Source organism: Ixodes scapularis, unplaced genomic scaffold (assembly GCF_016920785.2).
Source record: "Ixodes scapularis isolate PalLabHiFi unplaced genomic scaffold, ASM1692078v2 PGA_scaffold3__209_contigs__length_174095766, whole genome shotgun sequence".
NCBI lineage: Eukaryota > Metazoa > Arthropoda > Arachnida > Ixodida > Ixodidae > Ixodes > Ixodes scapularis.
Window position 1 is genome coordinate 12,670,077 of NW_024609868.1, and position 24,165 is coordinate 12,694,241.

General features: G+C 41.4%; 2 protein-coding genes across 2 annotated transcripts in view; one reads left to right on the forward strand and one right to left on the reverse strand.

Moving 5' to 3' along the window:
• LOC115332271 (cytochrome P450 4V2-like) overlaps positions 1 to 23,021 on the reverse strand; it is a 31,058-nt gene extending 8,037 nt beyond the window's left edge. The window contains exons 1-7 of the mRNA XM_029994690.4: positions 22,817 to 23,021; positions 20,572 to 20,684; positions 19,684 to 19,769; positions 18,509 to 18,705; positions 18,122 to 18,191; positions 12,190 to 12,316; positions 2,080 to 2,232 (exon numbers count right to left, since the gene is read on the reverse strand). Coding sequence (XP_029850550.4) covers positions 2,080 to 2,232; positions 12,190 to 12,316; positions 18,122 to 18,191; positions 18,509 to 18,705; positions 19,684 to 19,769; positions 20,572 to 20,684; positions 22,817 to 23,021 — 951 coding nt within the window. The remainder of the gene's footprint in view (positions 1 to 2,079; positions 2,233 to 12,189; positions 12,317 to 18,121; positions 18,192 to 18,508; positions 18,706 to 19,683; positions 19,770 to 20,571; positions 20,685 to 22,816) is intronic.
• LOC115325615 lies at positions 7,130 to 8,529 on the forward strand. The gene has a single exon (XM_029986328.4). It carries the CDS (start codon positions 7,224 to 7,226, stop codon positions 8,427 to 8,429), a length of 1,206 nt encoding a protein of 401 aa, XP_029842188.2. The 5' UTR covers positions 7,130 to 7,223; the 3' UTR covers positions 8,430 to 8,529.
• Positions 23,022 to 24,165: the final 1,144 nt, after the last annotated feature.

The window sequence follows — 24,165 nt, forward strand, 5'->3', positions numbered from 1 at the left end:
TAGCGTTGTTATTGTTCTTTCATGCAAAAGAGCTTAACTTTGTTTACAGCTACTGTACGAAAGTTCTTTTTGTTTCTTATATTCATCATCTTTATTGAAGGGTCCGATACCCAGCCCTATAGGTAACGATTTTTTTTTTCATCTTCAGCCTCTCATAGAGCAGATCGATAGAAGAGAACGACACGACACGCACAAAACCGTAAATAACCTAAAAATAGACGTCAAACTGTCAAGCATCCTGGTATTGTTTTATCCATTTCGAGTCATTTATGCAAGACATGTCCGCAGTCTCAAACGCTGTAGTTCGTTCGTCCACAAGTTACGTATTTTATCAAAACTATTAAAATATAGCGGAAACCCACACTGTGGGATTTCTTATCGGAAATAATTGCCATAATGTTGATATTGTCGTACCGCTATAATATATCGGCTACCAGATAATTGTTTCGGTTATCGTCAAATAAAAATAAAAGAATTGTTCACGTTATGGCTAGCCACTAAAACAAATTGCTATTTAATGGTTTTCGCTGTGCTTCAAGGAACTCATTTCTTTGCATAGATTATTGGTGGTACTTTTTTAAGTAGAAGCTAGCAAGCTCGTGTCCCTTACTTTACCGTAGTACTTTATTTGAGATGTTAACTTTATCTTAGTTCAAGATAACAGTTCGTGCTTTACAATATGTATTTTAATTTTACTAATTTACTTCATTCACTTCATCTGGCGAAGTTAAGCGTCTGTGTACATCTTTAGCTCGTTTGATCATCTTGTCACAGTAATTAGCAACAATTATGCGTACGTTTAACGTAATTTTACATTAATAAGTACAATTCACGTAATAAATAATAACGTACAATTCCTAAAATTTTACAATTTCTACATCTCATTTTTTCTTTGTCGCAGTACTGTGCACGAAACAACATAGGCTATGTGCAGAGCCAACTGATAAACTAATTGCATTAATACACTGTAATCACTGTTCAAATGTACAATATCAAGACCATACGAAAGAAAACAACAGTTGGCATGCCGCATGCTGTAGTTGTTGCACGTACGGTCGCCACGGAGACTTCACAAAGAGGGTTATCGGTACCGAACGAGCTTACAGAAGCGGTGTACCTACGTTTATTACCAGAACCAATTGACAACGATGACCTACGTAGCGCCTGTTGACACGCCCGAAGAATAAGGGCGCGAAACCTGTCATCTATCACGGACCCACCAAAAGGCTGAAGGAGCCGTCTCATCTGGTGTACCGTCCGCACGCGTTAAAGGGCTTAGGTAGCTCCAATATCAGACTGAGAAACATACGTTAAAGTAAGGTTCATGATCATGGCTTCCACTCACGATCACAGGCGATCAACAGAACACGGCCATCTGTAGTCGAAAAGCGCGCGCACGAAGCGACGACGCTCACAAATTCGTTGTTGGCTGCTCCAAGTCCGTCGCGGCTACCGTTGTGCTGCACGCACGAGCGCCGCCACGCGGCCGCCTTTTAGCGCGCCAACGCTCCTCTAGTTTCGGTTGGTCACACTACTACCCCTTTAAGCCACTGTGCACCAATGTTGGCGTCCCACGCAATTCGCAAGACGCGCAAGACCGGCTTGCGGGAAGCTTGCCGAGATGGAGGACAGGCGGCGCTGCATGCTTGAGAGATTGGAGTTCTGATATATTCCGTTTCACCCAGCTATAAACCGCGAAGGACGCTTCCTTCAAGTATTTTAAGCTAATCTAATGCTTTGTGACTGTCACGTGATACATTCACAGTGTTTAATTGGCTGGGATGGCTCGTAGCGTCCGCTGCGTTCGAACGTAGGATAAAGGAGAATTTAGAGATAATATCTAATTTAACACGGGTATTTATTTTCCGTATTTTTTTTTTCCTTCAAGATGCCGCTCATACTAGCGCAGTGAAGATAAATTGTGTCGTTCTCTAATTCTTACGACGTTACTCTATAAAAAAAAAGTATCTCTCTAAAATTTTCTGAGCAACTATGTAAGAATAATTAAAAATTATTTTGATGATACATCTTTTCCTGCCTCCTTTTTTATTGATACGGTCCACAAAAAAATTTACTTACCCCGATGAAGATAGAGCTCACTTCGTCTCTGACCTCTTGCTCGGTGAGAATCCCTTCCTCGATGTGCAGACGTAGCAGGATATCGAGGAAAGATTTCTTCAGTTTTTCGTCTCCGATGCCAGCCTCGTAATCGGCCTTGCGCTGTTTCACAATCTGCAATCGTGCAGTTAGAAAAAGTGTTTACGTTAATGTTAGTTCGGCGGGGCTCGCCTCTAAATATGTTTCAATGTAGCAGGAAGCCGAAGTCAACTTCCCGGACATTACAAACCCGGCATGTCGGTGATAAATTTAACATAAAAAAACTACTGTGAGTTGCCGTTAAAGAAACGCAGCGCGTTGCCAGTCACAATCATCTTATTACAGCTACGCAGTCGGTGCAATCGAAGTATTCGCAAGCATGAGCCACAAAGAACGAATCGCTAAGCAAGCACGGGAATCATAATGAAGAACGCTCTGGGGTTCTTTAGCTGTCAAATAATATAATTAAGAAAACAGACAATATCATCCTATTTATTTCTTATTTATTTATTGACAGTAGAACTCTGATTGGAGGTTTTGTAGGAGTGGGCAGTAAACAATCAGCACTGACAATACACTGAGAGAAAAATCAACAGGATCATCACTGCATATTGCAACATTCAAAATGTCAACACGTTCAGGTGTACATAGAAAAAGAAACTTAACGTCACTATACATATCAGATTTACACATCAGAGTCACCCAAGCAAAAATAATAAATATTTAAGAAAAATTACTTTAAAGCTTGCGTACAAATAAGGCATATTCGGCTTGTAAAGACACACCATTAAGCGCCGTTCACACATATGCAACCGAGTAAGACTGAGAGAGACCAGACCGATTTTAAGCCTTTTGCGACGTCTTATGATCGGATGCGCTGCAGCGGAGATGGTATTAAGACGTCGCAAGCGACTTAAAAACTGGTCTGGTCTCTCCCGGTCTTAAGGCCCGTTCACACTCTTGCGACCTCTTAAAACTGGGTTCATTAAAACCTCTTACAACGAGAGGACATACTGGCGCCATCTATTGGGTAGCAGTGTAAACTTGGCGGTCCGGCATATTTTCTATTTCTCTTGCGCATTATGCTTTCTTTCTTGGTTCGAAAAACTTTTGAGATCGTTATAAACGTGCCTTTCTTATAGGTATTGCGCACATGCTAACCTCTTCACTTCCCTTGAGTTTCCGTCTTTTTACTCGCTTTTTTTTCAAACTGTCGTTTGGCGGCATTTCTGGGAAAGTGATTTCAAACTCGTGTCTACTCCATCTCGTGAACTCAGATCTGTTCCACGTTTCGTCACTCCTAGGGTGAGAACTCACTATGGTGAAAGTCTGCGCACATTTTATGTCCCGAAAATTTTTAATGGTATTCCAGAATCACTGCTTTCCATTAACTCAAACAAAACGTTGAAAAAACGTCTGAGAAGAATGTTCTCGGATGTGCTGAAACAGTGACATCCATCTTCTTTTTCTCTACCTTAGTTTTATAAGGTAATCTTTTCAGTTCACTTTTTTTTTTGTTTACATGTTTTGAGCTATCATTGAAAACGTGATTGGTAGAAATATTTTGTACCTTACTAGGAATTTGTTTTTCGTTTCTTGATGAAAATGCTAAAAACAAAAGATGAAAAACTTTTTTTTTATGAAAGTAATCGTGTAAGTAATTTTTAAGAGTAACTGTGACTGCGCATACCTTTCATTCTTTTCTTTTTGGAAAGTATAAAAAGCTTCTTTTTTCCTTAGGAAAAGCAATTCTGCAAAAAAACGCGCGCGTCCTTTTTTTTTTTTTTTTTTTTGAGGAAGTAAGTTGGCCTCGGCAGTTCGCTCCTGCTTCCGATACGGCTACGGTCTTCATTGTATTCTCGGGCTACTGTATTTGCGTATGTGTGCGTTTCTTTTCTGATGAGACTACGTGATTTCCTACTCTTTTTTTCAAGATCGACAGAAATGTGAACTTGCGCCTGGAGCAGAAGATGTCATCGGTGTGTGATTCATGTTTGTGCGTGTGTGTGTGTGTGTACGTGACAATGTGAACATTTTCAATAAGCTTGGTGCAACTGCTGGGTCTAGTCCCACAAGCCCTTGAGGCTTTGACAAGACCTGCAACTTGATCCTGACTCTAAGAATTAGTTATTAAAGATTATTATTATTATTATTATTATTATTTGACCTCAAAAATCCCGCAAAACCTTCGCACTTGTGAACAGCAGTTTCAGGGTCACCGCATAGATGGCGCCAGCGTGCCAGTGTGTTCTCTCGTCCTAAGAAATTTTAAGAAGTTTTAACAGATCTCGTCTCTCTCGGTCGTACTCGGTTGCAAGAGAGTGAACGGGCCTTTACTCGGTTGCATATGTGTGAACGGTGCTTTAGGAAGATAATTCGACTCATGTATTGTCCTTAGAAAAACGAAAAGAAAACTTAAACGTGTCTCCTTTACAAGTATGTTAAACAAGGGCCATAACGGTCTGCGTCCTAGAGGGGTAGCGTGGAGCACGCAGCGGCAAATGTAGCTATCTAGATTAAAGCGGTCATTAAATAAAAAAATTAGCCTTTTGATTTTCCGACGAACTTCCCAGGGGTAAAGGCTAGCAGTCGTATAGAGTTCTGTTACGGAGTCAGTGCGAGAGTACTTATTGTAAATAAAGCGTAAACGTTTTCTTTAAACTTTTTTGAATTAAAGTAATGTCAGGTGCTGTAAAGAGGCCCCATACGTACTATATCAGCGTACTCAAGAATTGATCTAACAAAGGTTTTATACGCTGCTAATTTAACGGTGGATGATGCAGATTTCAGGCCAAAGTTTATTTAATGCAGGGCCTGTGAGATGCGTGATGTGAGAGTTCCGTCGTAGATGGTTTGTGCTGATGACTCCAAGGTATACATCTGTGGTAACTAGTGAAAGGGGTTATCGCGCACATTGTAGTTAAAAAGGGAAGTCGTTTTTTTTCCGCGTCATATGCATATATACAAATTTATTGAAGTTTAAGGACATTTGCCACTCCTCGCACCAGTTATTCACTTTATCTAAGCCAACACTGAGTTCTTCTTGATCCGTAATCAATCTTACTTCGATGCACATGATAATATCGTCAGCCAAAAGGCGTATAGCTATAGGTATATTATGCGCGATGTCGGTGATAAAAAATGGAAACACGTAAAAAACTGAGCAGATATCCTTGGGGAACTCTCGAGTATTCATTGGACTGGGATGATTTGCATCCATTTACTTCAACATATTGACATCCGGTGCTGAGGTGTTCACGAAGCCATAACATTAACCTTTCATTTAGTAAAACTGAAGATAGTTTGGATAGAAGCTTACGGTAAGGAACATTGTTGAACGCTTCTGTAAAGTCCAAAAATAGTACGTCCACCTGATGTCTCTTATTAAGTGATGGCGAAAAGTCATGAGTGGTTTCTACAAGTGGTGTTGTTGACAATTCCGGCAGGAAACCATGGTGGTTCAGGTCAAAAAAATCTAGCCTCAAGGAACTCCTAAATATGTTTAAAGATAATATGCTCCAAGCTTTTTGAGTAGGAACTTAACAATGAATGGGGCGGAAGTTCAAGGCAGATCTGTACGATCCAACTTATAGATAGGAATAACCCTGCCACATTCCCAACGCGAGGGAACACTTGAATTCGAAAAAAAATTTGACAAACAGCAAAAGCAAATAACGGGAACACCATTCAGCATACCTAATCAGAAAAGCGTTTGGTATATTACTTGCACAAGGGCATTTCTTCACACTCAAATTAAGTAAAGCTTCGAAAATTATTTCCCGAGATAAGATAATATGAGTTATAGGCTTAGCTGATGCTTGTGATGTCATCCGAAGTAGTACCATTACCAACCGAGAACACGGACATAAAATAGTTGTTGAAATGGTTAGAGATAGCGTGGCCATCGTCTAAAACGATATCAGAAACAACGAGAAATTGAACTCACTTCCTAACTGGAGCAATGAATCTCCAAAATTTCAACGGGTCAGTTTTCAAAATATTGTGTAGCGTTTTGGAAAGTTTCTTTCGCGTTTCTCATCGTTTCAGAAAGTTGATCCCCTAGCTCTGACCCCCAAACCATACCAGTTTCTATTTTTAAGCCGCCTAATTTTTCTCTGGAGGCGCAGTATGGTCGCGATTAATCCAAAGGTTGCGCTGCCTTATTTGTTTCCATGATCTGAACAATTCTCTTCAGACACTCCTTTATTTCGCCGAAAAAAAATTCCAAGAGTTGACCTATATTCCTATTAGGACCGTGGCATACAGTCGAAAATAAGTTTAAAGTTCAAGTTCGTCGATGATGGACACGTCATTCGCCTTTTAGAAGTTATAAACGTAACGTATGCTTCTGTAATGTGGCGTAGGATAGAAATGTCTTGTGAAGTCGTAAACTACGAGGCGATGATCTGAGATGCCTTCTTCAACAGGACAATCACATGCTTGTTTTGCAAAAAAATCAGAAAGAAATACAAGATGTATTAAGAGGTTAGGATTCCCATGTGTCTTAGTGTAGTTGTGTACAATATGAAGAAGATTTGCATTGAATGCCATATCAATTAAAATCTCTAAATTAGGACAAGCATTGCTCAATGCACAAAGTGATTCCCGCTCAATTAAAGGCGTATTAAAGTCGCCAGTTTAAATAAAGCATTTGGAGTTTTGAGCAAGTGTCAAGACATAATCGCTAACATACTCTAGGACGGATCTAGGGGCATTAGGTGGGCGTTAGACCACGCCAATAATCAGTGGACGGTTAACGTCGGCCGCTTTCTGCTTCAAGTGGGTGTGGCAGCCTACGCGACAACATGCTGAAACCACTTTTCATCGTACAGATTGCTCTGCTGATCGGGACACGACCACCCAGCCAGCGTAAAGGGACAGACATCGGATGGACGGACGCCTCGATCACCGCAGACTGGGCTGATGGCTCACGCTTTCATGGCGGGGCGTTTTCTGCAACGTCAGTCCACCAGCCATTGCCGCCGTTTCCACAAGTCACCAGCGAAACTGTACTCACCGACCAGGGCGTCGCCAACCGGCCAACAGCAGCAACGTCCTTCGAGAAGCCTATATCAACGGCGCCGAAACCGGAGCAGTTCAGTGGGTGTGGCAGCCTACGCGACAACATGCTGAAACCACTTTTCATCGTACAGATTGCTCTGCTGATCGGGACACGGCCACCCAGCCAGCGTAAAGGGACAGACATCGGATGGACGGACGCCTCGATCACCGCAGACTGGGCTGATGGCTCACGCTTTCATGGCGGGGCGTTTTCTGCAACGTCAGTCCACCAGCCATTGCCGCCGTTTCCACAAGTCACCAGCGAAACTGTACTCACCGACCAGGGCGTCGCCAACCGGCCAACAGCAGCAACGTCCTTCGAGAAGCCTATATCAACGGCGCCGAAACCGGAGCAGTTCAGTGGGTGTGGCAGCCTACGCGACAACATGCTGAAACCACTTTTCATCGTACAGGTTAGTGGCAAACGCCATTATGGATTGAGAAGTAACAATTTGTTTCTCATTGTGCTGCCGCACCCACAACGGCTACTGTGTATTTTCGCTGAGTGCTTTGATTTGTGTAATCTCCTCTTACTCTCTGGGGATATTGAAAGTAATCCGGGCCCAGATACGGAAGAAACCTTACAAAAACTTTTGGTAGGTCAAAATAAGATATTCGAGGCGATTAAGGAAATAAAATTCACTCAAAGGAAGGTCGAAGAAAGAATAGGTGCTATTGAAGAAACCGTTGAATCATTCAAGAGCGTCTCAAAAAATTTTGACATTTTTTCGAGTACTGTGCTCACATTAAAACAAACAGTTTCTTCACTCGAGAACAAAGTAGACGACCTAGAAAACCGAATGCGCAGAAACAATTTAATCTTTTTTGGAATTCCTGAAAATCTCAACGAAACCAAGCGGGATCTAGAAAAACTTATCATCTCTGAGATTCTTGAAGACAAACTAGGCATTGAAAATGTTGGGGTGGAGAGGATTCATAGGATTGGAAGACCGAATAAGGAGAAATCAAGGCCTGTAATATTGAAACTCTTTGACTATAATGTAAAAGAAAACATCCTGAGAAATGCGCGGAAACTTAAGGGAACCAAAATATCAATATCTGAAGACTTTTCGATTCATATCAGACAAAAAAGGAAGCTTCTCTGGAACAGTGCTAAAGAAGACCGTGACAAAGGCGAGAAAGTCGTGCTAAGATTCGATAAGTTGATAGTTGGCAATTCTTGCTATCAGTGGGATCCCGTGAAAAACGCCCGTATTCTGATTAACTCAAGGCAACGAGACGACAGAAACGCGCAATCTAACAACGAATGACATCAGTGCTCGAGATCTCGTTCGTTCACTCTTATCAATGTAAACGCCAGAAGTGTAGTAAATAAAACTGCTGAACTAGAACACATGTTATTGTCCGATGATCCTGATATAGTTGTATTAACAGAAACATGGTTGCACGATAATATTACCGATAATGAAATCATTCCACCAACACATCAAATTTTCCGAAAAGACCGGGATACGAGAGGGGGAGGAGTGGCAATAGTTCTTAAAAATAATATCGATGCAACATTAATTCACGATACCTTAAACATCGAATCGATCTGGGTCAAGCTGCGTGTTCATAATAGTCCGATTCTTCTCGGGGCGATCTACCGACCGCCAAATGCTTCTGAAAGCGTATTAGAAAAACTATACGACTTTGTAAATCTGCAAAGACGACGTTTTTCAAACATTGTAATCGCAGGTGATTTTAACCTTCCCAACATCAACTGGGAAAATTTAACACCTTTAAACTTTAATTGCAAGCACTCGGAGCTTTTGGTTAATATGGCATTTGATAATGATTTGACGCAAATTGTTGCATGTCCCACGAGAATTTCAAGTACAACCAATAATATCCTTGATCTCGTATTTATATCTCAGGAGTTAATGGGTAAAGAATTCACTTGCCAAGTTAGAGAAGGAATATCTGACCACCATTTGGTTTGGTGTAAATGTGCCGGAGAACTTCATACTAAAAAAGCAGACCGATTGATCAAAGTGCCTGATTACACTAGAGCGCTAGACGAAAGCATTTTAGATCACCTTGAATTATCATTTGACAGTTTTTGTGAACAAAGTGAACGTGCATTAGATATTAACGATATATGGCTGTCATTTAAGAATTCCGTTCTGTACTGTATAGAAAGGTTTATACCGACACGTTGCAAACGAACACGAAAAAATAATCCTTGGATTACTCGGGAGGTTTTGCATCTCAAACGTAAAATAAACAGAATTAGAATTAAAAACCAAAGAACAGACAAACCTAGTATAACACAACTTCGAAAGCAATTAAGGTCAATGATTCAGGAGTCAAAACGATATTTCCATAATGTGACCTTAGATAAATTTTTGGTAACCGATCCTATTAAATTTTGGCGATATATGATCAAATCAAAACAGCCAATTAATACCATAACACAGAACGGAACAGAAATTGATGATCCATTCGAAATTGCCAACTCATTCAACGAATACTTCGCATCCGTGTATACCACGGATAATAACCAGAATCCAACCATAGAATTCTCACCGAAAAGCATTCCGAGTGTTACCATATCTAAAGAAGGCATTTTTGCAGCATTGCTTAATCTTGATACTAAAAAATCTGTAGGACCAGACATGATCCCAAACATTTTTTTAAGACGGTATGCGGAATCCTGCTCAAATTTCTTGCTTGTAATTTTTAATAAGTCAATTGAATTAGGGCAAATCCCCGACGATTGGAAAACTGCTAAAATAGTTCCAATATTCAAAGCAGGAGATTCCCATCATGTTAATAACTACCGCCCAATATCAATTTTGAGCAGCTGTGCAAAATTGATTGAGCATATTTTGTTTAAACATATTGTCTCTTTTCTTGAAGAGAATAACTTTTTCAATAAAGATCAACACGGTTTTAGACGTAATTTATCTACAGTTACGCAACTAGTGCTCACTGTGAATGATTTCGCAAAGTCAATTGACTCCGGATATCAGACGGACGTAATTTTTATAGATTTTGCAAAAGCGTTTGACCGCGTGCCTCACGGAAAACTACTCTTCAAACTGAGATCCTTATTAAACAATGAACAGATATTAAAATGGTTAGAAGCATATTTAAATAACAGAAAACAGTTTGTACAAATACAGGATTCCCGCTCATCCACATCAAAAGTAGAATCCGGAGTTCCTCAGGGATCAGTTCTGGCACCCCTACTTTTTCTAATTTTTATAAATGACATTACAGTGGACAGATCTGTTCAGATTCGCTTATTTGCCGATGATTGTATAATTTATAAGCAAGTCAAATGCTCAAATGACCAAGTAGTCTTAAACAAGAGTTTAGAAATGATCTCAGAATGGTGTGATGATTGGCAAATGTCTCTAAATAAACAAAAATGTGCACATATGACGATAACTAGGAAAAAAAAACCAATGACTTTTAATTATACTCTTCAAGGAACCGCTTTAAATACCGTATGTGAATACAAATACCTAGGATTAATCATAACTTCAGATCTGCGTTGGAACTCACATATTGACTTTATCTCCCGAAAAGCAATGAATAAATTATGGGCATTAAAAAGGAAACTGAAGGACTGCTCGAGCAAAACGAAACTAATGGCGTACAAAACGTTTGTAAGATCTATACTCGAGTATGCCGACGTTGTGTGGGATCCTTACACAAAATGTAATATTAACAAATTAGAAAGAATTCAGAAGAAGGCATTAAGATTTATATTTAACAAGTATGGCAGAAACACCTCGGTTTCGGAGCTTTATGTACAGGCCGGCCTTCCGCTTTTAGAAAAACGTAGAAAGATCAATCGACTGAAATTTATTTTTAATCTAATAAATGGGAACTACAACTTGGATTATCTAGATTACTTTCACTTCAACACAGCTAGGTTTACAAGAAATAAACACAGTAAATCAATCACTGAAATAAAGTGCAGGACCGACTGTTACAAATACTCTTATTTTCCTCGTACTATCCATGCCTGGAATGCGTTACCCGAACAAATCGTCTCTTCAAATTGTCTAACGTTGTTTCTAACATTGATAAACGAATTACCAGAGTTTTGAGGTTTCAGGCCTTGATACCCCTCAAACGAATATTTTTCTGCTCTTTGTGTGTTCGTGATCATATATGTAATTTTTTTTTTTTTTTTTTTTGTTTTTGTTTTGCTGCGCTGCCACATTTTGTGCTTGCTTTTTTCGTAAGACTTGATCCATGTATCCCTCCTACCTTGGCCGCCCCACGGCGGCCGGTAGTATAAATAAATAAAATAATAAAAATGCAATAGACGAGCTCGTACAGCGGATTTTGCGGTAGCCTTCAATACCACGAACGAGCTAGGCTCGTCCGAGTAGTTTGCGGCGCTGATCACAGATGGCAACACTTGTTTTAGTTGGCGCCTTACTTTTTCGCCGCCGCTGATTTTTGAGTAATAAACTTTTGAAACTTTATCTTTTATACTAGACGACTAAAACTCCTGAAGCTGCTTTTTGTGACTAGATCAACGCTTCCTGACCGCGACTCGTGATCGCAACGTACAATATTAGAACCAGGAGGTAAAATTTCGCTGTCTCTTACAGCAGTATGCAGTCGGGTTTTCGTTACGGCCACAAAGTCTGGATCACGCTCAACTAATACCTGTTCAAAGTTGGTTACCTTATTAACAAGACTTATTAACATTACTACGCTGGAAAACCAGAAAATATCATCCTACTAATCCTCAGAGTGTGACACATATGCGGCTGCTGGCCTACACGCTAGAAAAAAAGAAAAAAAGTGTTTTAGAGTTGTCATTTTTGCAGAACCCGACACAACAAATCACGGCAAGCAACACCAGGATACCCCAGAATGGTAGAAATTCATATTAGTACTCTACCAAAAGATGAAACATGCACAGGGAGGATGAGCTGCACATTTCAATCGCACATTGCGCAAATCGCATTGAGGAGCGAATCACTGAGCAAGAGGCGCGACCTTTTCTTAAACGGTCGATGACTATAGGAGACACGCCGGTAACTCTTGTGATGCACTCACCTGATTGTTGTATGTCTGCACATGTTTTATGTTGGCGAGGAACTCATGGTTTTCTTTGGTCAGGTTGTAGATAAAGTCTGGCCAGTGCAGGATGTTGGCTGCGCGCGCGACGATGCTCGCGGAAAGTCTGAAATCAGTTGTACGTAGAACGTAAAATATTAATTATAAACTGACCTCTTTGCTCGGCAGAGGATTCAGGTTTAATGATTGAGTGCACTGCTTGACACTTAACCGATTACACTATTTAACGTCTCGTGAAGAAAGTAATTATTTGAATTACTCCTTCCGTTATAGGTTCACGTTATGTTTTAAGAGGACATCTAATTGTATCAAAAAATGTCCTGGAGACTGGAGTAGGCTTATTATCGTAATTGGTAGCTATACCGAGTAGTGTAATAGAATAAGTAGACCCTGGTTGTTGTAAGACATGTACTTGCATATATTTACCTAAATCTACAGTGTAAGGCTTTCCGAAGACATGAACATCGCAGCCCGGCATAAGAAAGCTAGACCTTCTTCAACGGTTTGGGATACAATTGCATAAAGGTTTACTTAATTACTGCCCAAATAGTCACTGAAATCTGAAGAAACACAGGACATGGCTTACTATTTTTGACAAATTGGAGCGCGCTGGTAAGTTAGAGGGATCAAAGAAAAGCGATCATATAGAACGAACACAGGACATGTCGCTTTCCATTTATCCTTGTGGCTTACGATTCTCCAGCTTTATTTTTTTTTCGGAATTGGGTTTTTGGTGTTTTGATTAGCTAATGCCTTAACCTCACTAGCTGCCGAATGATAATACGATAATCGGGTCTTGCCACAGGCTGCTTTTTTTAATCTGTTTGTGATATAGCAACATCTCATGACCCACGCTCGATGAAAAACAAGAGAAGCAGGAAACATTGTAAACCGCAAGGCGAGGCTAGTCAGCGTGTTTTTAAGGTTTTGACTGCATCTATTTATTAGCAGGGTACTTTCCATTTATTGTAGTTCTTTATTGCTCTGTTATTATTGCTTTATCAAAAAGGGGGGGGGGGGAGGGGGTTGAACAAAGGGGGAACTTTTGAATATAATCATGCGCTGTTCTCTTCACAAAGTCTGGTAATAAATCATTTAGGTAAGTAACTGAACAATCACTAGAAGAAGCTCGAGGGTATTTTAACTTATTTACCACCATTTTGTTTAATTTTTGAAATCAATATAAATTTTCTTCTGCCTACTGAAAATTCATTTCCAACACTCTAAAAAAAAAGGGAGTAGTACTTCCTCCCTTAAAGGAGGAACTCGCGTGTCCCTTATATTGCTCTATAAAGGGAGGAAATTTCCTCCTACAAAACGGGGAGGAAATTTGCTCCCTTAAAAAGGGATGAAAATTGCCACCTTTTTTTCTCTCAATGGAGGAAACTTCCTCCCCTCGTGTAAGTGATATAGCTTTCAACAGATGGCGCTCAAAACGGCAAAAAAAAAGTCGGAGAGGCGTTTTTTTTTTTTCTTTTTCTTTTTTTAGGCTTTTTTTAGACTTTCGAACGCTACATGGTAGAGATGCACATACATTACTGAACATACAGAATACACGGACACACATAGATCAACCACGCACACAACAGCAACAACGCAGCAGCACCGGGCCCCCTCGTCTCTCTACGTACGCCAAGTTCGCACTAGCTCTATATATGGCAGTCTTATTTTTGAATCCGACTTTTTCGGTGACTGCTATCATTTGGCACATAAACGCGGAAAGGTGGAGTAAATATTACTCTTACTTAATACATTTTATGAATTGTCTTGTGGAATAGCCCCCATCTCTTAATTCAACACCCCGAGCAAAGCAAATGTAGATCATTAGGCTAATTAACTAAAATTTAATAATTTTCTTCTCAATAAGTTTGATGAATTATCTTGACAATGCAGTGCTGAAATACAGTACACTGTGCTAAACATCGCAATCAAGCTATTGCTTGATTGCGGTGTTCAGTGCCAGTGTAATTATTTTCAGTTTTGGTGGGGTAATTAATCATTTTAAATGTTGCACAAGTTCAACGGATTTTCAAACAAACAAGATTAATGATTTTAACAAGACTTCTTGAAACAGCAGAGAAGACATCTTGGTTCATGCTTTGTCACCGGTGTTACAGAAATTTAGAATTGTTTTAATTTACTAATCTGGAGCGTTTTTCCTATAAAAAGTAAGTGCTGGGCGTGATAAAGGCCCACGAACCATGACTTTGGTATCCTGAGCAGACAACTAAAATAAGACTGTCTTTGCGGATATAATGCAACCGCTTGAAAACATCACATTGCCCGAGTCAGAAAGTTAAAAAGCCCGTGTTGAGAGTTTTAATAGATCGTTTAGTCACTCCCGCAACTCCATACGCAATCCGTTATGGCTTCCGCTATATATACCGTAGCGGAGCCGCGTTTTCGTGTTCTAGTAGAGCGTTTGCAGCCCGGTGCAGAATATAGCGTTCCGAAAGCTAACGCAACGCTCTTTCCTTCCTGTTGTCTCTTCCTTACGTAACTTATTTGCGCTGTTTAAGTCAAGATGTCTATCCAACTCGCCCAGCAACTCATTTCGGTATAACGCAACGGAACTCTTTCGGACACTAAAGCTAAAATAGTGGTTTGTAAAGCAATTGTTAGTAATCTTCTATTCATGTCTCTAGCTAAATAGTATTTAAATTTATTATCGAGTGCTTATGTTCATGTTTGCTTCCTTTATAAGTACGTCCAGTACGTTTGCGACGAGTTTAAGATCCAGGTTGTTGACGCCGGGTTAGCTGCGCTCGTTTTGCGACACAAAAGGGATCGCGTGATAATAGACTAAGTCAGCCAAATAAAATTAAAAAAACGTAAAAAACAGAGTTTTTCTTTTCTTTTTTTTTTTTTAGTGCGAGTTTTGACATGTAGCAGGAGATGGGGGCGCAGCGCAAACTAAAAAGAAGCAGCGGTGAACAGTGGGCTCTGTCGAATCATGCGTTTCTTCAAGCCCGCGGATCTGCCCTCCGCCCCCACTTTGCCCCGTAACGAGAATGGAATGTCTGTACTACCCTTTCTTCCAAGTGGACTCTTCCCGAAAGCATAGTTGACCTTGCTTTCCGGATCCGTTGCCTCGTCCCTTCCCCGAATCGTCATTGCAGTGTCGTTTCTTGTGCGGGGATATGGTCTTTGAAGAACGCGTGTTCCCGCAAGCCGGTCGTTTTTCCGATGTGGACGGACTACAGCGTGTGTCGGACGGAGTCGCTCGCCGCAACGCAGTGCTCGTATGCTGTTCTGTTTTATACAGAACTGAAATAGACGCCTCACGGATTACCTTTCGCTGTATGGTTCGTACGCTTTATTTCAAGAGTATACGTTTCTCGCGGAGGTGACGGCAACCAAGCTACCAAGCGCTCAAGTTGCCGTCACCGCCATTAAACATGTCTGCGGTGGCAGCGGCGGTTCGACCGCCGCTGCCGCCACGAATATAGAGGAGGAATTTTCGTCCCTTTTTCAAGCGCCACTAGGTAGCGCTGCATGTGGATCGGTGAAAGGGAGGAACAAGGGCAATTTCCTCCCTTCCGTTGGCGACAGGGAGGAACATCGTTGTTTTCCTCCCTTTCTCCTCCCTTTTTTTTAGAGTGAAGGGTAGTCCTATACCCTAGCACCGACATATATGTACTCAATCGTCTCCTTCCGAAGAACGCACACAAATATCAGAAATGTTAAATTATTCCGCATGCCCAAAAAACAAAACGGCAATTTTAAATTGAAATGAAAACAGCAACGCCTGAAGCTACTTTATTTCACTGCTGAGAACTTTTATTTGGTCGTCATTAATTCAATCATTTATATCGAGACCTGTTCTCGACGAAAATTGGGCGGTGAAATTTGAAAGACATCAGAAAATAGGGGGTGCCATAAAGTCGTACACTGTTTAAAGCGCTGCTTTGACCAAAAGAGAGGAGAGAAGTATTTGAATGTTTCGACATTGTAGATGAGAATACAAATTTAAATTACGTTTTCTAATCTTTAGTTGCAACAAAAACAGGCTGCTACGTCAGTTGACTAATTTTTTTGTTGTCGTCTTTACGGCTGTTTACAAAGCTTGTTTTTATTCTGCTCAACTTGAAATAACTTTGTTTCCCTTAAGCCGACTATCCAGCTCTATTATTGGTTAGTGGATTCGATACGGCGCACAAGAAACGAAGACAAAGTAGAAGGGTGAAGACAGCACAAACGCTTACTCTCAACTGAAGTTTTTCTTTGTTTTTTTAAAGAAACTTTGAAGCAGACAACAGCATTCCACACCATCATGGCAAATTCAGCACGTGTCAAGATAACATATCGTTTTGCTATGTAGAAAGACCGATGTTTGGCGTATACATTGCCCTGTCCCTTATCTTTTATCGCGCAGGCCTATAAAATTCCCCTAGTCATCTGATTGTGACTAGGGGAATTTTAACAGCAACATTTTAACAACAACTTCCAACAATTGTGACGTGATGGAAGTCGGGCTGGCATCCTTAATCTGCGCAATGAAGCGGCAAGTGCACCCCCCCCCCCCCCCCCCCCCCCGCTGTCGACCGCAGAGACCAATTATGCTCACGCAGTCTTTAATTCATACATCTGCCCGTTTGGCCAACGCGCACCTTCCCGCACGTCAGCAGAATCCTATGCACGACGCCCATCGTACATTCCACTTATTTGTTCTTATGTTTGATTGAGCAAATGCGCTTGGATCCACTTTTCTTGGCAACTCTTGGGCACAAGTAAGCGACATTGTTGGGCGCAAAAAAAAAAAAAAAAAAGATAGGCACGTCGTATCTCTGCGCCACATTTTTGAGATTGTGGGATATTTGATAAAGGTAGGGAATGACTATCGGTCTCTTGCTTGGCCTATCTATTTCACTCTGTGGCCTTCCCCTCACTTTCTTAAGCAGCGACTCTGAGACAGGTACCAACAACGATGTGTGGAATCCGGCCGCAACCAGTCACTCCACCTGCCGGCCGAAACTGGCATGTATTACACGGTGGCACAATTTTTCCAAAGCCGCATGTAGGCAAGATGAAGAGAAACCTTATCTTCACCTTGGCTACATGCGGCTTTAGAGAAATCCTGCCACCATGTAATGCATGCCATTTTTTGGCCGGCAGGTGGAGCGAATGGTTCCGGTCAAGTTCCACACATCGTTGTTGGTACCAGTTTCAGAGTCGCTGCTTAAGAAAGTGAGGGGAGGGCCACAGAGAAAAATTGATAGGCCAAGCGAGAAACCGATAGTCTTTCCCTACCTTCATCAAATATCCCACAATCTCAAAATTGTGGCGCAGAGATACGACGTGCCTATGGTTTTTTTCTGCACCTCACGAACTCGCTCAATTGTGCGCAAGAGTTGCCAACAAAATTGAATTCAAACGCATTTGCTCAGTCAAACATAGGAACAAACATGCGAAATGTACGATGGGCGTCGTGCATAGGATTCTGCTGACGTGCGGCAAGGCATATATTGGTGAAACGGGCCGATGTATAAATGAAAGACTGCGTGAGCATGTTGGCCTCTGCGGTTGACAGCGGGGAGGGGGGGGGGGGGGGGGGGTTAACTTGCCACTTCATTGCGCAGATTGTGGATGTTAGCTCGACGTCCATCACATCACAATTGTTGGAAGGGTGGAGATCAGATGACTAGGGAAATTTTAGAGGCCTACACGATACAAAAACGACTGGGCGATGTGTAAGCCCAACATTGGTCATTCTACATAGCATAGAGATAAGTTATCTTGACACCTGCTGAATTTGCCATGATGGTGTGGAATACTTGTCTTTACTTCGGAGTTTCTTTCCAACAAAAACATCAGTTGGGAGTAAGCGCTTTTCCTGTCTACGCCCTTCTACTTTGTATTCGTTTATTGTGCACTACGCGCGCGCACGTGAGCTTGCAACCAATCGACTTACTCTTCCGTGATCTCAAGAAGTCGCATTCTTTCCACTTCTTCCTTGTCAATTTGAACTCCCATCGATGTTTCTGCACAATAATTTGTTTTTAAAAAAACAGGCAACATGAAAAAAAGACATTATTCAGTTTAATAACTGACTGCCACATCTGTACGTAATATTTCAGTGTAAAAAATCACTCTGAGGCAACAGGCAAGAGGAATACGTCTGAAGGAGATGGATGGAAAAGATTAAAGAAACAACCGCTGCAATGGATCGCGGCGTGTCATTTTATTTACGTACAACGTCGAATCAATAAATTAACACGAGCAAAGTAAATTATGTTTCAGGACGCTTAGTCGCGTATAACGGTCAACAACAGCTGTTCTGTCCAGGTCACGCACTCACCGAACAAGATCGCGAAAGCGGCCCTTCGTACTATCGGTCGGACATCAAAGAAGGTCTTCTCCAGTTCGATCGTTGTCGCGATGTCATGTACCATTTCTTCTGCTCTGCGATTCATAATGGGAATGTAGTCTTCTAACGTCCTGAAGTGGAACGCCGGTGTCATCATTTTTCTTCTCGGTTTCCAGACACCTTTGTCGCTGAAGGAAGAAGAAGGGATTATTCTGAACTCTGAATAATACCTCTCACTCATCATATGTATGCTTACAATGGGTCCTCAACCCGTTAAAGATACTAACTGAAAGCAACATACGTGGTCACAACAGGATACATCTCGCTTATTTTAAATAGCTGACCGTTACATTTCTACGCTTACTGAATGCAAAAAAAAAAAACACACTAATATTCCTCTCCCCGACTCCTCCACCTCTTTTCCTCCTCCTCGTCCCCTCCTCCTTCTTCTCTGTGCCTTCCCGTCCTCCTCCTACTCCCGGTAATTTTCCCTGTAAATCTAGCGGAGAAACTGAATTTGCTGATTCGTGACATGACACCAAGTCATGTGACGTCATTTTCCCCACTAAATTTAGGGAAAAAAATTAAGGTCACTTGATGTAAATTTTCCCGCTAAATTTAGTGCCTAAGAGCTGCGCTCAAAAACGGGAGCATAACGAGTTATGCCTTGCATTCCTTAAACACTCAATCGCTAGAATGATTCTTACCTTACATAATCTTGTCAGCCGCTAATAATATTACAATCAATGAACAAAATGACAAATGAAGTATGCGACGGACCATGGGCAGACATTCTGTGCAGTGAAGATGAGCAAAAACACGAATTCCTATCAGTTCTTGTGTATCGATCCCTCCCCACCACCTTGGCCTGTTTGATGAAGCGTGCAACGTACTACTTCCGGCTGCTCATTTTATGGAAGGGTTCCAGCGATTCATGGCTTTCATGCCATTTCAAAATCGAAGATCTGTTTTCTTAGAATGAAATATTTTTAAGTATATATTAATTCCTCTGGAATGGTTTTCTATGTGATCTATTCTATGTGATCATTACATTTTTAAAGCAAGTATAAACTCCAGCAAGAAGCCTATCGCTCAAATTGTTAGATCGCGAGAAAGAAAACGCAAATTATTAAGTTAAAATTGAACGAGTTTTTCCATGAACATACCTTATCAAAATTCCATTGCCAACCCAGGGTCTCATCATCTGGTAGATGAAGGATTTGTTCAAGTTTGAGGTACTTTTCAAGATGGCCTGCAATAAAGAAAATTGCGGTTTTTTATTGGAAATATGTAAAAACTACGGTTACCAAGATGTATTAAACCAGCGATACAGAAAACAGCAAAAATTATCATTCGCCTCGATCTACAATAGACAGCCGAAGCAATAAAACGCCAGGTTCATTATGAAACCAATAAAAAGCCATGTGGTATGTATTGCTCTGACGTGCGATTTACTCTGTCCAGGAGCGCGCACTGATAGGCACGGCGGAATAATATTTAACGTGGTTTCAAACTGGCTCGTGATTAGATCTGGCAGCTGGTGGTTTGGACGTAGTTTATCGTGGAACAAAATTAGGTAAAATGCAGCAAATTTTATTTAATATAGTCACTGACAGTTTCAGAACCGCAAAGAGTGTTGAAGTTGGAGCCCCTTATTATCGTTCCGGAGCTAATAAGATTGCGGCGCTAACTCATAAAAAACACCTAACAACAAATGACGAGGCAACGAACACAAGCATAATAAACCACTCCCCGTGTTTGGTTAGCTGTGACTATGGACTTGAAATACGAAAGAATAAAACACATCGGGACGGACACACACAGAGAGGACAGTTCTTTTATGTCTGTATAGACATGAAAGTCACATGTTTACATGGACATGTGACTATAGACATGAGCGCGTATGCACCGTACAATTAAAGCAAAGTGAAGGGAAACCATCTATTTCAGGATGCGTTTCAAACAAGGAAACAGTTCTCAGCGAGTTTAAACATAAACATTACGAATAACATTTTTTTTCTCTTCTCTTTACATCTCTAGAGTCATCTACGCACCTCCATGGCCATCGGTGTGGCACCCACAAGGAACGGTTGCGGGCCATAGAACGCAACCGTGACGTCCTGGTCGATGATCTTTGGAAACATCTCCTTCGTGTAATTGTAGATTTCTGCAGAAATAAACGTGGCGCAATGTATACACTAAAATAATGTATAAAAATATTTGACTTCAGTTTTATATATATATATATATATACTTTTTTTTTTTTTTGCCGTGCACTCTACGATATTTGGGTTGTCAATGTCTCGCAAAGCACGGGGGGAGTCGATCGCTGCTATCTACGGAGAAAGCTCGGTGAATGTCGCGGCTGAAAATATGTTTGCACCTAAGAAAGAAGAGAAATTCAATACGCTGTCTCACTGGACATGACGTTTCACGTGTCAGGGTAAGCAAAATGAAAGGCAGAGCACTGAATTTCTACTGAGTTTATTGGGAAATCACACACAATGAAGTGAAAAAAAAGTCCGGTATCTTTTTCACCAGGTCATTGATTATACAATTTTCAGTCAATGGGCGGTTAATAACTTGGTGAAAGGCATTATCTTTTTTGAGTCTTCCCTGGTCCTTCGTCTCGTTTTTGCGTTATTCTTAGTGTTTGAAGATGCATACCCAACTCGTCCAAGTTTTTGCCATTCTTCGTTTCACGCCCCTTTGTAACACCAAGTGTTACAGCGCTCCGGTTCCTCCTGTTCTCCGTCTCTGTCCTTGCGGCACCTATTCTTCTTTCCATGTTCCAACTATCCCCATTATCCTTTTTCTTTTCGTACATTGCGGTGATTGGCTCTTACAAGTGCCTTGCGGAAGGTTAGACACAGTGTGATTTTTACAAAGTGTACGACGTACAAGGTTGTCTTCTCTTTGCTCTTCTTACGAGTCCCTCCCCCACTTAAATGCTACCACGTGCGCGTGTTCCGAAGCGCCGAAGAAGCATTTTAGAATACCTTCTCGCCGTATGTAGACACACAAAGTTTAAGAAATTTAGTGTGTGACGAGCGATGAGCATCCCATAATATTTCTCCGCTGCTAATCAGACTTTTAAAGAGCGCGAATCACGAGGCGACAAACGCGGACAAAATAAACCGGGCGTTTATTGCGTTTTCTGTGGCTTTATATATATATTTACTCTTAGTTTGATGATAGCAGTATAAGTGACCAGTCTTGAGGATGAAACGGGGCTCTTGTTGAAAATAGGGAGTTTCGTAGTCACTCCTGACAGCATAAGAAAAAAAGCTGGGGGTGGGGGATAGCAGGTTCCCGCTTCTTGCGAAACAAAAATAAGCTGCTTGGAACTCGGCTATCAAAACATGTTTCTAAACTGATAGTGACTATCGCCAAAAGTGTTCCTCGTCCGTACATAAGTCCGATCTTGTGTTCTGTCGCATGGTTCGAAATGGCAAATATAGCACAAGCTTTGGATAATCTATTTAGCAAACGTATCATTTATTAAAAACGTAAAGGCACAAAAAAAAAGAGGCGCGACGAAATATTTTTGTCTTTTTTAGAATATAATAAAAATCAGAATAGCTTTATCGTGTGAAAACAAAGAACATAACTTTATTTGTATATATAGTTCGCACCTTACACCTTGATGTTTCATCTGTAACGCCTGCGGAACAAAAATATCCAAATATTATAAATCAAGTTTTAGCAGTTTGCTGTGGAGGCCTCCAGCCAGCGGTATTTATACTGGTAACTAATTTATAACCAATGAGATTAGGTATATAACAAGACTGCCGATTCTCTGTTTTAGCTGGAGGTTAAGCGTAGCTAATATGTTTCGCAACAATTGTTTGAATTCTTGAGGCGAGCAATGCTAAAGTACCGCGGAAATGTACATGATCACGTTCGCTGGTCTCGGTATAATTGGTAAAGCTTCGATAAATTAACGAAAGGTAAACTCCTATTGAATTGCTATGTAAGATAATTAAAATCTACGTAAAAAAATCTACGGAAAACACCAATTAAACGCTTTAAGATAAAGCACACTCGAAATAGCGGTACAAAGTATTACAAGATACATCAAGTTCGTGGCATCTTGTACGCCTCTCCCTTTTCAAAACGCCGCTTTTAGTACAGAAACAAATACGATCAAGCTTTCCTATAATACTGATGCATTTTTGGAAAGATGCGGCAGGGTAAGTTACACCTTCCTCGTGCGTGACATCTGCGTCCGGGAACTGCCCCCCCCCCCCCCCCCCCCCCCAAAAAAAAAAAAAAATCAAACACAAAGAGCAGTCGTACTTGCAGTGATGTGCAACTGAGGATCCATTCGTGCAAAGGCCAAGGGTATGTCTAGGAGAAGCGAAAATGGCCCTCTCTGGGGTGGTCTGGGGGCGTTGCGCAGAATCCAGCACATGCGAAGCCACTTGATGACCAGCCTCGAGCAAGCTACGGCGAGCAACGTCGACACAAACGTGAAAAGAAACGAAGTTTTGATGCCAGTCATGCCCCAGCCGTCCAGTATCCTGCTACTAAAAATTGACGTCGACATGATTCCCGTTCAAAACCTGCAACAACAATGCGACATGGAGCGTGCCGCTGCTTAGGTACAAACACTTTTGCACCACTGGGAGCGATCGGCGTGGGCTGTGAAAGGTTGCAGTCGTATCTGCGCATTCGATTTGGTTACCCGGAGAGCTTTACGGTCGTAATAAGCCAATCCAAGGAAAGGAAACTTGATCTAACTAAGAGACTGGAGCCTGTCTAAGAGGAGAGGAGTCCTTTCTTATTTTATCAGTCAGGTTTTTCGTTTCTTTTTGTTCCTATTAGGCAAGGTGATGGCCGTGGTTAGTTGGAATAGTATCCCCCTCCTTTCCTTCGTCGTTTGCTCCATACCGCTGGAAACACAAGTTGTAAAGCCATAACGACGCGTCTAGAAGGAGGAGGGTACTATTTCCCCAAGGCACGCGCCGTCCTCCTCCCCGCAGTTTCATGGCCATCACCTTGCACTTCTGAATAACAGGCGAGGTTTAAGAGGAGAGCAGTGTTTTCCGCGTTATATCCGAAGGAGTGATGACAGGGCGCGCACTGTTGTGAAGTTTACTCTGGCTGCCCATACCTTCGGTCTAAACGTTCGTATACAAAAAAAAAAAAAGAAACTGTAAGGGTGCAGGCGAGCTGGTAAATATTAACCATGTTGAATTAACCTGAGACTGGGGTAGAGAAGAAACATCAAAACGTAGAAGGGACAGAAAATAGACAGGACGACATCTCAAAACGTCCTTGAGACGTCGTCCTGTCTATTTTCTGTCCCATATACGTTTTGATGTTTTTCTCTACCCCAGTCTCACGTTAATTCAACATGGCTCGTATATAGTGATTTACAGGTAAAGGGACACAGAGAGTGGCCTTATACGTTCTCCTTTCCTGCTTTGTGACTGATTCTTGGGCCTTCTTATTGACTAACACCCGAATATCATTGGCTGCAAAGTGATAACGACACGTTTCTGGCTCACCATACCTTGCCTGTCTTAAGCTCTCGGAGACTATTTCTCGATGCCTTTGTCTACATCATGTGCACTAGCGCTTGCAAACACTTTAAACTCTCCGCAAAAAAAAAAAAAAAATGTTTCTCAACGCATTGGGCTCTA

Bases quoted from the DNA above. Each gene is read 5' to 3' on its own strand.
- LOC115325615 (XM_029986328.4), top strand. From the start codon at position 7,224: ATGCTGAAACCACTTTTCATCGTACAGATTGCTCTGCTGATCGGGACA.